The 12,926-nt window shown below is 35.5% G+C and overlaps 1 protein-coding gene and 1 long non-coding RNA gene across 16 annotated transcripts; both read left to right on the forward strand.

The window, feature by feature from the left end:
- The first annotated feature begins 1,116 nt into the window (after window positions 1-1,116).
- On the forward strand, window positions 1,117-5,418 carry LOC113350274. Of its 15 annotated transcripts, none has more exons than XR_003360702.1 (9): window positions 1,117-1,585; window positions 2,159-2,254; window positions 2,432-3,226; window positions 3,534-3,756; window positions 3,855-3,989; window positions 4,141-4,259; window positions 4,531-4,678; window positions 4,862-5,006; window positions 5,089-5,418. It is a non-coding gene; the product is annotated as an uncharacterized LOC113350274 (long non-coding RNA). The 15 variants fall into 15 exon arrangements; XR_003360699.1 differs by lacking the exon at window positions 2,159-2,254 and having other exon boundaries at window positions 2,293-2,516; window positions 3,179-3,226; XR_003360696.1 differs by lacking the exon at window positions 2,159-2,254 and adding an exon at window positions 2,293-2,340.
- Window positions 5,419-9,776: 4,358 nt separating this feature from the next.
- Window positions 9,777-11,420, forward strand: LOC113352603. Its single transcript, XM_026596410.1, has 4 exons — window positions 9,777-10,065; window positions 10,194-10,495; window positions 10,664-10,782; window positions 11,117-11,420. Exons 1-4 carry the CDS (start codon window positions 9,777-9,779, stop codon window positions 11,418-11,420), a joined length of 1,014 nt encoding a protein of 337 aa, XP_026452195.1.
- The last annotated feature ends 1,506 nt before the right edge of the window (window positions 11,421-12,926 follow it).

Consider the following 12,926-nt stretch of genomic DNA (forward strand, 5'->3'; position numbering starts at 1 on the left):
AAATCTAGACTTATAGTTTTGATCACCTAAACTTGACAAACAAGCTTGAGATAGCAACGCTTGCGAGTTCGACCGAGCAGTGCTCTAATATGATTGACATATATCCATAATTGTAATATGGATATTTATGGTAAATATGTGTGATCGCGAAGGTAAGAATCACTTAGTAAATATTTTTGAATTTCCTTTAACATATTTAATATGGTACCGACGATTTTAATACAGATGAAGCGAGAAATTATTGCGTCCCTAATGGATAACATAAATCTGATTTTTCCGGCTTTGATAATCTCCAGAATTTTTGAAATATTTCCACTAGAAGTTAGAATATCGTGTAGCTTAATATGGCTGCAAAAGTAGTACTAAGCCGATCGGTCGGTCTGTATGAAATAATTCCTAAGCCGGTCGGTCCCAGAAGTGACTCATTACCAAGTGCTAACCGGGTTTTTATCAGTGGTCCTTGAAGTGACCTGTAACTGATATTGTGGCAATTTCCCTATAAAGAGTGTTTCCATTTGCACACTTGTAAATTAATATTTTGTCAGACCCTGAAGGTGACGAAGTTGGAGATTTGTTGATATTATATCGGTACCATATATGTATGTAGTTATATGTTCCTCCTTTACTTTAAAATTTTGTTTTAAATTACTTGTTTCTAATAATGGATTCTAGAAGCAATCCATGAAATGTTTTGACCCCAGAAGCGATCAAAAAATATAAATTATGGTTTCCCGCGGTGATACAAAATATTATGGATTCCAGTAGCAATCCATGAAATAGACTCCAGAAGTGGTTTACGTTAATATTTGGATTCAGGGATAACAATAAATTTATGGGTTTTAGGATAGCCCATAGTTACTAAAATGCTATTGATAATTTTTTTAATTATTTTCTCTCATCCATCTATACAAAAAATATAGATTCCAGAAATAATCCATCCGGTATTGATATAGGCAGTAGACACCAGTGGAAAATGAGATTTTTGAGTATGTCTGGGCCTTGAAAATACGTCTTTCGATGGGCTTTCTTAAATTAACAGGCCTCAGTGGAAGTCGTTTTAGATGGATTTATGTAACGTCTGCCAGGGTCAGAGTTTTCTATGGGAACAAATATCAAGAGAGTCAACACAACTATGCCTTGTTTCTCGAGCACCCTTATCTTCTGTCCATTTTCTCATTCCTCTGCTCTGCGCTCTTCTCATTTTATCGCCTGATGAACCATCAAAGAACAAACCCTAGACATCTACTGAACCATTAAAGAACAAAAATGGTTCTCTATCCGTGATTGTCTATAAACCCTTTCATCTACTACAACCCAGTAAACCAAATCAATCTCTTCTCCTAACAGATCCATTCTAGGTCGTCGTCTTCTTTTAAGGTGAATGATAAGCAAACCCCTAATTTATTCTTCAACTTTCTCATAATACTTGGTTTATGATTTCTCACAACCATCTATCTTCAATTTAACTTTTGAGGGTTTTGTTGTGAACAACTTATCTTCAATTGGTCGGGTGGTGATGTCAATTATCTTGATATTATTCGAGGTGATCCCGGTGGTTATGTCGTAACAGTTAAAATGATTAAAGGTATACACAGATGATTACTTCATCTGATTTCAATTTCTCCAATAAGGCTTTCTGTAAGGTTTAGATACATGGATCTGGGTTTTTTTAATTGATTTTAATTGTTTCTAGTAGTCATTCAATTTTGGTGTGGGTTTTTCATTTTTCGTCTCCTTTTCAGTTATTGGTTTTATTTGAATGGTTAGGTTAGGATTTTGGGTGAAATAACATGTTTGATGTGACAAAAATTATATCTAATTGCTTTCTTTTCCTGGATTTTTTTTTATTTATAATTTTGGGTTGGGTTGTAAATCATGAGTTTAACATCTTTAGAACATATGAAGGAATATGGAAGTTTGATGCTTGATCTAATAAGAATTCTGGATTTATAGGTTAAATCCAACTTTGGTTATGAGGTCAATTATCCTAATAGGGATCACTGAAGAATAGATAATGATCAACATTTGTATGTATGATGATATCTGATTCAAAAATGGGAAGAATTCTATCCCAGATTGACCTAAGATTCAACCCTGTGGAGCTTGTCTATTGAGAATATCTTCTATTGAAAAGCTTATATTTTTTCCTTCTAATCAGTTTCTCAAGTTGTACTGAGAATTTCATGGGGCACCTTATCTATGGGGAGTATTTAGAAAGAGAATTGTTCATGTTTAATGCCTCCTCCATGTTCATGTAAGCACCCGTGGTGACTCTAATGTTGGTATTTGTAGGTGCTTTCCTGGGAAGTGAAGAATGTTTACTAAGTGTTAAGATCTCAAGTGTTTGATCTTCTTTTCTATTGCCCTCGTTGTTTTTAAAGTTTTTGTTTGTGTGAACTTTCTAATACGTTTCCCTTTTGATCTGTTATAGGTAACAATTTCTGAGCTGAAATAGTGATGAACTGAAGTAGTGATGATTAATCAACTTGCTGTTGTAGAATATTCTGTTGTGATGGGTAATTAAGGGAGGATAAGGCTACTCGCATATATACTTTATGGCATTCTTGTTGTGTTTGTAGAAAATTTTCATTAACACTGGTCACTGTATACAAAAATTGCAGCTATTACATTCGCTTGCTATTTGAGGCGATTGTATTTGACCCTTACATTTGCAGTCACCTTGTTAAACTTACGTTCAATCTGACCGCGAATTTGAAATAAGTGAACTAAGTAGCCTTGATTATTCAGTTTAATTGTATTTCAGTTTTGCAAGTTTTCTTTCATTGTACAAGAACCAATGGCTACATGATACATTGTGCCCACCTTTTGTGCTGTTCAGGGGATGCTTTTCCTAGTTAAATTAGGACCTTTATATCAGTTCCTAATGTTTAGCGATTGAAAGAATTATTCATTTATTTGTACTTGCCATGTAATTTCTTACAAATTCACAACACTTTTGAGTTGAATTGCCAATCTGGGTGTTATATGGCTTATTATTTGGTATTTAATTGGGGTTTTTTTGATCCCACAGATTTGAATACCACATTCCAGAAAGTGATGAAAGAGCACTACAATACTTACTCTGTTCTAATACTTATTCAAAACAGCTAGTTGAATTGCCACTGGAATCCTTAATAGAACTACAATAGGGAGTTTGAAAACCTGTGTTTTTGTGTAGGTTCAGGTTGGGATAATATTTCTGATTAGCTTACATCCCCATCTTTTTGTAAGCTCTCTGACCTTACGAAGATCTCTTTATATATGCTACTCTATATACATTTATGTCTTGTTATATATACATTTTGTATACCTATACACATTGTGAAGTCCTAATAGCTTCTGTCATTGTGAAGTACTGTATGCAACCTTACTAATTGATATACAAGTGGCTAGTATAGGCAATATGTTATTTCCATCTCTTGACGTGATTCTTACTCTCTTCTTTCCCCTTTTGTCTCTGTCTTAGTGTCTTGTGCTATTTTTTTTATTTAATATCTTACTGATATTGGTTTTCTGATGGTTCTGATCCTTAGGCCATGAAGTCTTATTTCTGTCTACAAACTTCTGATGGTTCAATCCAGCAAGTAGAATAAGAGGTTGCTATGTTCATCCCAATTGCAGAGAAGTGCTACAAAATAGAAAGGGTCAACTAAGAACTACGCTATTTCACTTCACGAGCAAATACAACTATATTAATTATTAAGCTTAATAATCGATTATTGTCGTTTCTATCAAATACCTGGTCGTTCTAATAAGGTTTGACCTCTCTTCTATAAATATTTTGAATTGGATGCCTTTGTTTGTTAGCGTTCATCATAGTGGCGAGTCTGGATAATAATGAGTTAGTATTTCAGGTACTTGATCTTAGATCGCTGATGTTGTCGAGATTGAAACTACAAATTCATCAAGTATCTGATCAGCTAGTTGACAACAACGCTCAGGAAGCCAACGCTCAGGAAGCTTTACCTGCTATAGCGGGTTATAGTCTGGTAAGCATTTAAACACTTCTACAGTCTGGTAAGCATTTTAACACTTCCTCGGAAGATGTGTTGCTTCCCTAAGATCCAAGTTCTGTTGGTTTTGCATTTAATAATTTAACCGTTGCTCCTTAATTCTGTAATGCCTTTGCAAATCAAGTAGGGAAGCAGCCTTCTTCTTATAGGTGGACAGTCAAAAGAGTTATCGGATGTCATAATTGGCAGCAGTGTCTCACTATACCTACCTCACTTGCATACTATCAGACTAGTGCATTGCCGAAAGTAAGATTCTTACTTCCATTTCCTCCATTTTGCTAGAGGTTCTTTCCCGTTCCCTTTCCTGAACATCCATGTTTTCCCTACATATCTAATTTGAGTTTATGAGCAACTCTGCATCCATCTATTACCATTTCTAATTGCGTCGCTCATCATTGCATCAACGTTACATCAAACGCACTCCAGGTTCGTCTGGTGTAAGCTACCATATTTCTTATGTTCTCCTCTTACGAAGTTTTAGAAAGTTTGGGCTAAGAAATTGGTGCTGCAAAAGCAGGAACCCTGGTGTTTAAATGCAATTGTTTGCCTGAAGTTGACCTTACTGGTTGCGAAGCTCTGATGAATTATATTTGTGAAGTTTTTAGTGATGAGGGTGGTTGCCCGATGCTCAAGTCACTGGCCCTCTGGACCTCGACAACTGCGAGGTTTGTGAACTAGGTTGTTTTTTTGGTACTTGCTGAACATGAATTCAGCAGTACATCCCTAGTTTTATTTCTTCGTGTGTCTTGTTTGAATAAAGTGTACTATCTGATATCTCTTTATGCAATTTTTGTTGTCCGTTTTGGATCTACTGACAGACCATGTTTTTGTTTTGTTTGCTGTTGCAGGTTGGTACTCGGTCTCATAACTTAGGTATATGCCCTAAATTCGAGGAACCTGACATTGTGGTGCTAGAATTGAAGGGATGTGGTGTTCTATTCGAAGCATCAATCGTTGTCCCCGTCTGATAGCGTTAGATTCTTCTTTTTGTGGGTAATGCTCTTTATTTTCTCTTCATTTCCTTTTGTTCTTTCATTAAGGTGTTGTGCTCAATCTAATATCTGTAACTCAGCAGCAAAACCTAAAAGATGACTACTGCCACAAGTGCTGCATGGCCTTTATGATTTTGATGTCCTGCCGAACTTTCTCTTTGATGGCTCGTGTCTTTAGTGAATGAAGGCATAAATGGTGAAGTCTTGTTGATCCCTTTTGCAGTGTCTTCAGTAAACAAAGGCATAGATGGTGAAGTTTTGCCTTCAATTTTTTGTTGAAGTTTTTCGGTAGCAAGCTTGTAATAAAAACATAAACTTAAGACAAGAACTTGTATTTTAGATACTCGATGATGTAAACTGTTATCACTTTTTAGTACAAATTCAGTTTTAAAGTTACCATCAATTTAAGTTTTTGATTAATACAGTTTTGAAGTTAATATTACTTCAAACGTGATTCAGCTTTTAGATTCAGCTGAATCAGCTTTTGGTTCAGGATTCAGCTGAATGAATTCCATTTTTTTTATAAAATATGTTCTATATAAACGTCTGGTTCTATCAGTAGGGAAGTTCAGACTGATTGAGGTAGTTGTTGTTGAAAGATTCAAGGCCTCCTAGCCGCAGTACTTTTGATAAATAAGACTACAGATTTAGGGCTCCCAGAAGCAGTCATATTTGATGAATGCAAGGTTCTTTCTGGCAGATTTATTTTTTTGATTTTCCACTAGTGAGAGATATTTGCCTCAAAGACAGCGGAAAAACAATCAAAATTTTTCGAACCACTAGTAATATTATAACCTTGAAGAGGTATAACGGAAATGTGAAATACCATTTTTGGTTCGAATAATGGTAGACGACTCTGGAAGAGCGCCTATCATTCTGGTGGTGTAGCAATTACTGCTACTGACGCTTATATTAATCCGGATTCTTGAAGAATTTATTGAGTTTTGAAAATATTTGGCGTAAATATCACCTTGAAATAAAAAACGAGCATTTTTGTGAAGTTTTTATTACTTAATATGTTAAGTGTCAAAGGCACGTTGTAAAGAAGCTCAAAGCTTTATTTTATGGGGTGTGCCATATGAGAATTCGTACAGTCGAATCTCACGTTTTCATTAACCAGAAGTTTATAATGACCTTGAATTTTTCATGCTTCGGCATAGTCGGTTTGGACACCCAAGTTCTACCAAGAGGAGTAGAACAATACAACATGCTCATGGACATCCTTTACAGAACCTGAAGCTTCTGCCAAATAAGGATGCAAAGTTGTGTTGTTTGTTCCTTGAGACATTTGGCTCTTTAACTGGCTCATTAACAATAGCATTACGATAACTCGTTACATCATCACCATTCTTTCAAAGGATTTGTAGTACGTAGTACTTGTAAGGATTATTTACCCCACACTATGGACAGTTTTTCAAGGCTTTACTGTATTGTTAGATGCACCTCTTATTTATTTTAACACATAATGTTGTACTTGCCAAACTATTTGTACAAATCTTATGGTTGCATATCCATTATTAGACTTTCTTATTAAGTCCATTTATCTTGATGGTAAATTAACAGGCTTTTGATGTTCCGCCTTCAATTGGTATTATATCGAGAATAAATAACACATGTGCACGCTCAACATAGTATAGTTGAGTTCTTTATTTAAGCATCTTTAGTTGATTGCTCGACCAATTGTTACCATAATATTTATTTGGGAAGCAACCTTACACATCACATTTACGTGTTTGGTCCATAGCGTCACCTAATTATATATGTTGGTTTCAGTTTTATAAGACATTTAAAACCCTAACATCGGTATTGTCTTATTACAGATGAGACTGTATTCCCACTGTTAAGGGGAGGAAGTAAGCCATTACAAGGAACAACATGAAATGTATCATATTTTGTCAAGTCTGCAGTTGTTTTTGTGATACTTTTGTAGTTTGATTAACCCAAAAACTATAATAAGTATATTTGTCTTTGAAAATCAGACAAAATTATCCAGGAGTTTACATAAATGAAGAAGTTTGCATGATAACCCGCCACCAGAATTTGGTGTGCGTAAGGTTGATAACTTTTAAGGTTCTCCCTATTTAATCAGGGGCAGAAATGTCACCACAAGAGGATGGTGCAAATTATGATAACCTAAAATGGTTTTCCCGCCTTAACCAGAAGGAAAGACTGCCACCTGAAGATGGCACGTATTACATCGACAAACTTAGGGTCTCTCTCTTGAAGTCATGGAGATGACAGGCACCACCTAAAGGTTGCACTAAGCAATGTCTACAATTAAATAGGTTATTTGATTAAGTTTTTATCTCGAGCAAAGAAAGTTTGGCTGCCACCATAATTAGCGTGAAACATCTCATTTGTTTTATCACACCAAGATATTGGATGTAATTGAATATTGGAGATTGCTCATGATTAAAAGACATAATTGTAGTAGCTTTGGGAAGATATTGTTTGTCATTTGCTTGAGGATACAAACACGAGAAGTTGTCTCAGCAGGATAAATCATAAAACTCGCACTGACCAAGTCGTGTGTTAAGACATGACAGAGGCGTGAACGATTGCCTCATAAAGAAAAATCTGATCGCTTTTATAATATGTAGTGCTCTTGAGGAGACTAGAGATAGTTCTCGTGGATACTATCAGAATATAATCCACATTCTCTAAGTTCATACCTCCTTATTTAAGATAAATAGATAGATTATGCTACTGAAGTGGAACTGGTATAAGTCTGTAAAACTTTTGTTGAAAGTGCATGCACTAGAGAAATGTGTGAGATCTATCTGATTGTCGATTATCTTTATATAATAGTGGTTTTGTATCCCTCTGCGGAGGAACATCGACATCGTGATTGGTAGGCATATATTAATCCAATCCGCTGAAACTAAGTTAGAAATTGGAATCTCTCTAAAAGGCGCAATGGTTATGATCCAACTCACACCGTATTGTGAGGCCTGAATATCACAGGTTGGTGTTTGAGATGAAGTGCATAGAGAATAATGTAACCGCTCTAAGTACCATTTAAGGTTTTCCCGCTGAACCCAGGATTGGTTCTGTAAAACTAAAGTATTCTCCTAATGTGATGCACTTTAGCGTGGTGGTCCGTGAAGGACTCGTATTCTATCTTGTAATGACTAGTTTTTGGTCAATGTATTTGAATCCCTGAAGGATTTTGGTTTTAACCCAGGCAACCTCCTGACCTTGTGAATTACGCCAGGCTTGAAATTAAGTCATAATCACCACTTGCAAGAGGAAAATTTTGCGAACAACCCTTTGTGTGATTGCTAAAATCTTGATGAATTGATGATATCGTATCCACGCATGAGCTAAACTAATGAGACCTCGTCGAAGTTGAAATATATCTCGGGCCGAAGTTCGAGAATATGCTAGCATAGACTATAATATCTGATTTTGATACTGTATATAATTATTGTGCTACTAAAATTAGCACCATTACTATGTGATCCCTAAAAGTGGGAAGTGGTCGATCTATCCGAATACGTACGTAGAAATAATATTTTATAGTCCAGAAGTACCATATGCGAATACAATGCATGCATTATCTTGCTATTATTCCAACTTTTGTTTTGCAAGTTACACTTTTAAAGGCTAAAATTAATTTTACGGTAAATATGAGTTTACAAGAAGTTTTTTCATTGTTATGCCTGAAGTTAAAGTGGAAAATTGAATATAGTATACAATTATGGACCCACCATGTCTCTATATCGTTTATGTTGGTGGTACGTTTATCTTTTTTGGACTATAAATAGCCACTTGATTTTACTTTGAAGGGTAACAAACACTTGTGAAACAGAAAGCAGTAATAAGATTCTCTTTGCTTATTGTTTATTCATTTCTTTAGAGTTAGTAATTCACAACAAGACCACCACTAATATATATATATATATATATACACGACCATATATAGTATCGTTCATTACCATGCACTAAACTATATACAACCCTATATAACGTCGTTCGTTACCATCTAAGATAAGAATATAAACCAGTTAGTAACTAAATGAGCTAATCAATACACAAAAAGACTTAAGAGACCCATATCTGACCATTCCCATATTTTATTGAATTGTAATGCTGGTACTTCTCCTAAACCTTCATTCAAGTTTGAGAATTATTACCCGGATCATCCTGCGTTCTTGGATCAGATGAAAATTTGGTGGGCAAACTTAACTTTTAATGGGAGTCCTAGTTTAATTCTTGCCAAAAAACTGCAAGGACTTAAATTTTTTATCAAAAAGTGGGGAAGAGAAATTTTTGGATCATTACAAGATGAAATAGACAAATGTGAAACTCTTATTGATGTGTTTGATAGCCTGAAGGAGATTCAGGGGTTAAATGATGATGATTATGCTGCCAGGGAATTAGCTAGGTTAGATCACAAGAAATCTTCTTTGAATCTTACTAGGAAATGACATTCTATAGCTAAGGGACAGTGGTTGGCTGAAGGTGAAAGAAATTCAAGGTTACTCATAAAAATGTTTCCTATAAGCAGAAAATGAATGCAATAAATTCTTTGCTCATTGATGGTGTTATGTGTCATGAAAATGACAAGATCAATGAGGAAGCTAAAAATTTTTATATGAATCTGTTTAATGAGAATGTATGGGTCAGATCTACATTTAGTGATCTTGAACTGCCAAGTTTGAGTACTCAACAGATCATTATGTTAGAGAAACCTTTTGAAGAATAAGAAGTGAAAAATGTGATTTGGAATTTTGGTAAAAGCAAGTTCCCAGGTCCCGATGGATGTACCATGGAGATTTTAAAAGCAGTTTGGGATATTATCAAAGTGGAGCTGATGGCAGTGATGAAAGAGTTTGAAGTTTATGGAAGATTGGATTGGCGTTTGAATTGCACCAGTATAATTTTAATCCCTAAGTGTGATGGTGCTTCTATGGTGCACTCTTTTAGGCACATTAGTCTAATTGGAGGTATTTATAAGATTATCTCAAAGTTGCTGGCAGATAGACTCAAACAAGTTCTCCCTTCTGTTATCTCTGATTTTCAAGGGGCATTCGTAGATGGTAGGCAAATCACTGATGGTATTCTTATAGCCTCAGAATTGATTGATGCTAGAGAGAGACGGTGATGCTGGTTTGGTTGTTAAAGTTGATTTAGAGAAAACATTTGATAATGTAAACTGGAATTGTCTTGATTATACGTTAAATAGATTTGGGTATTGGATATGTATGGAGGAACTGGATAAGATGGTGTCTCTCAAATATAAGGTTCTCAATGGCTATAAATGGGCCTGCTTCAAATCTGTTTAGAAGTAGTAAAGGCATAAAGCAGGGAGACCCAATGTCCCCTTTTCTGTTCATTTTGGTGGTTGAAGTTCTGTCTGTTATGATGAAGAAGGCTGCTTCTATGAATCTTTTACCTGGTTTCAGGCCATCTAGGGAGTCTTTTAAAATTATTTATTTACAATTTGCAGATGATCTCATTGTTTTCTTGGATGACAGTTGTGAACAAGTAAGTAATTTGAAGAGATTACTTACTTGTTTCTGGTTTTGAGCTCGTTTCTGGTTTAAAGGTGAATTAAAAAAAAAAAAGTGCACTAGTTCCAATGGGGAATGATGTAAATGCTGTTGAGAGTGCAAACATTTTTGGATGTCCAATAACTTTTTTTTTCCTATGAAGTACATAGGTATACCACTTGGTAGTAAATCCAAAGCTATTGGAGTTTGGGATGTTATTTTACATAATTTTCAAAAGAAGCTTAACATGTGGCAGAAGAGATATTTATCAAAAGGAGGGAGGTTAATGTTGATACAGACTGTACTTTCCAGTTTTCGAATCTACTATCTATCTTTGTTTCAAATCCCAGCTTCAGTAGAAAAGCAGATGGAAAATATTATAAGATAGTTCCTTTGGGGTACTGTGAATAAAAAGTCTAAGAAGAGTTGTGCAGGATGGGATAGAGTTAGCTTGTCAAAACAAGGTGGTGGGGGTAGGAATCAAAAGATTAAGACTAATGAACAAGGAATTGCATGCTAAGTGGATTTGGAGGTATGTGAAAGAAGAAGAAGCGTTATGGAGAAAAGTTATTCATCATAACTTTGGCGGTAACACTAAGGCTTTTTTTCCTAACAGTTCTATTAAGTCTGTTGGTAAAAGTCTTTGGGCTGGTATTCTGAAAATCCGTAATATTGTTACAGAGAACTCTACCATTCAGGTGAATAATGGGGACAAGTGCTTATTCTGGAAGGATGTGTGGCTGAATGAACAAGCAATTATGCATATGTTTCCTAATTTGTTTAAAATAAATAGATTGCAAAATTCTACAATTCAAGATATGTTGGAGGTAAATACAAGAAACAATTGGAATTTTGCTTTTTACAGGGCTTTAAAAAAAGAAGAAATTGAAGACATTGCTCACTTGCTTAACATGCTTTGAACTTTCAACAGTGAGGTTGGTGAGGATCGCAGAGTCTGGCAGAATGGAACCAAAAAAATTTCAGTGTCAGAGTACTACAAGAACCTGGAGGAGGATGGACTGCTAATTTTTCCACACAAATGTGTCTGGAACCCAAAGGTACCACAAAAGGTAGTCTTTTTCATTTGGACTCTATGTTATAATGCGGCTCCCACTATGGATAATATAAGAAACTCTATATTGGTCAATGGTTGTTTGCTATGTAAGAGAGCTGCAGAGTCAAATCAACATATCTTCTTACATTGTGACACTACAAGAGAAATTCGGAATTATTTCTTATCTATTTACAATCTGAATTGTGTATCAAGACTCTGTAAGAAACACAATTTGGGAGTGGAAGCGAAAAAAGAAGACTAGCAGCAGTATATGAAGAAATATTTGGGATATTATACCATTTGCAATTTGGTGGGCAGTGTGGTTAGAGAGGAATGACAGAGTTTTTAATGGAAAGAACAACTCTATAGAGCGAATCAAAAACATTGTTAAGACTCTGATGTTTAATTGGTGTCTAGGAACCAATATTTTTAGGGATTTCTCTTTGGACACAGTTTTGAACAATTGGGGAGCAATTATGTGTTAGTTATGCTTCTGCGGTAGCTATGTTTGTTAGGGCACTACTGTTTTTGATTTTTTTCCTTTTTTTTTTTGTATAACTTCTGCTTCAGTTCTATTACTGTCTTGGGGATAGACTGACTTTTAATAAATCTTGCCCTTTTTTGAGTAAAAAAGCCTGGCTTGATTGGGGTATACCCAGATTAATTGGGGTATACCCAATTTTAAAGGGACTCTTTTTAAGAGTTTTAGGGGGAGTCCTATTGGGTAAGTTACAAAACTACCCTTTCCATTTAAAAACCTATTACCCTAAATCAGTTTTAATCTTTTCATTTCATCTTCTTCTTCTCTTCTTCTCTTCTTATTCTCCTCCACAACCATACCGACTCCAGCACGCCCACCACAATCAAAACTTGTCGATTAATTCGTAGAAATCGTCGATTCGAAAACTCCGATTAATCTTCATCCATGGATCCACCATGGAGGAAGGGAACTCGTATGAAAGATGCTAATCGAAAACCCAATGAGTATATCTCTGGAATTACAAGTTTGCTTCAAAAGAAAGTGAAGAAAAAAACCGTCGAAGAAGGAGAATTCACAGCCACTGAAACACGAGAAATGGTGCGCTTAAGAAAGTAAGGGCTTACTTAAACTCACTCTAGTATTTCTATTTGATGTTTGCATGTCAAATTAGGTCAGAAAAACCGACTCTTTGATTTTCAGTTATTATCGCCGGAAAGTATTATGTTATCGACCTTGCCGACTTTTCATAGTTAGGGTTTGGAAGGCAGGCTCTTTGGTTGAAGATCGTGCCGGATGTTGAATACCTGTAACTGGTACTTGCAGGGCCGACAAGTTATTCAACCCCAGACCCTGCCGGCGACATTTTTTTAGCCGGGTTGGTTATAATTTTTT

This window comes from Papaver somniferum, chromosome 2 (assembly GCF_003573695.1).
Source record: "Papaver somniferum cultivar HN1 chromosome 2, ASM357369v1, whole genome shotgun sequence".
Classification (NCBI taxonomy): Eukaryota; Viridiplantae; Streptophyta; class Magnoliopsida; order Ranunculales; family Papaveraceae; genus Papaver; species Papaver somniferum.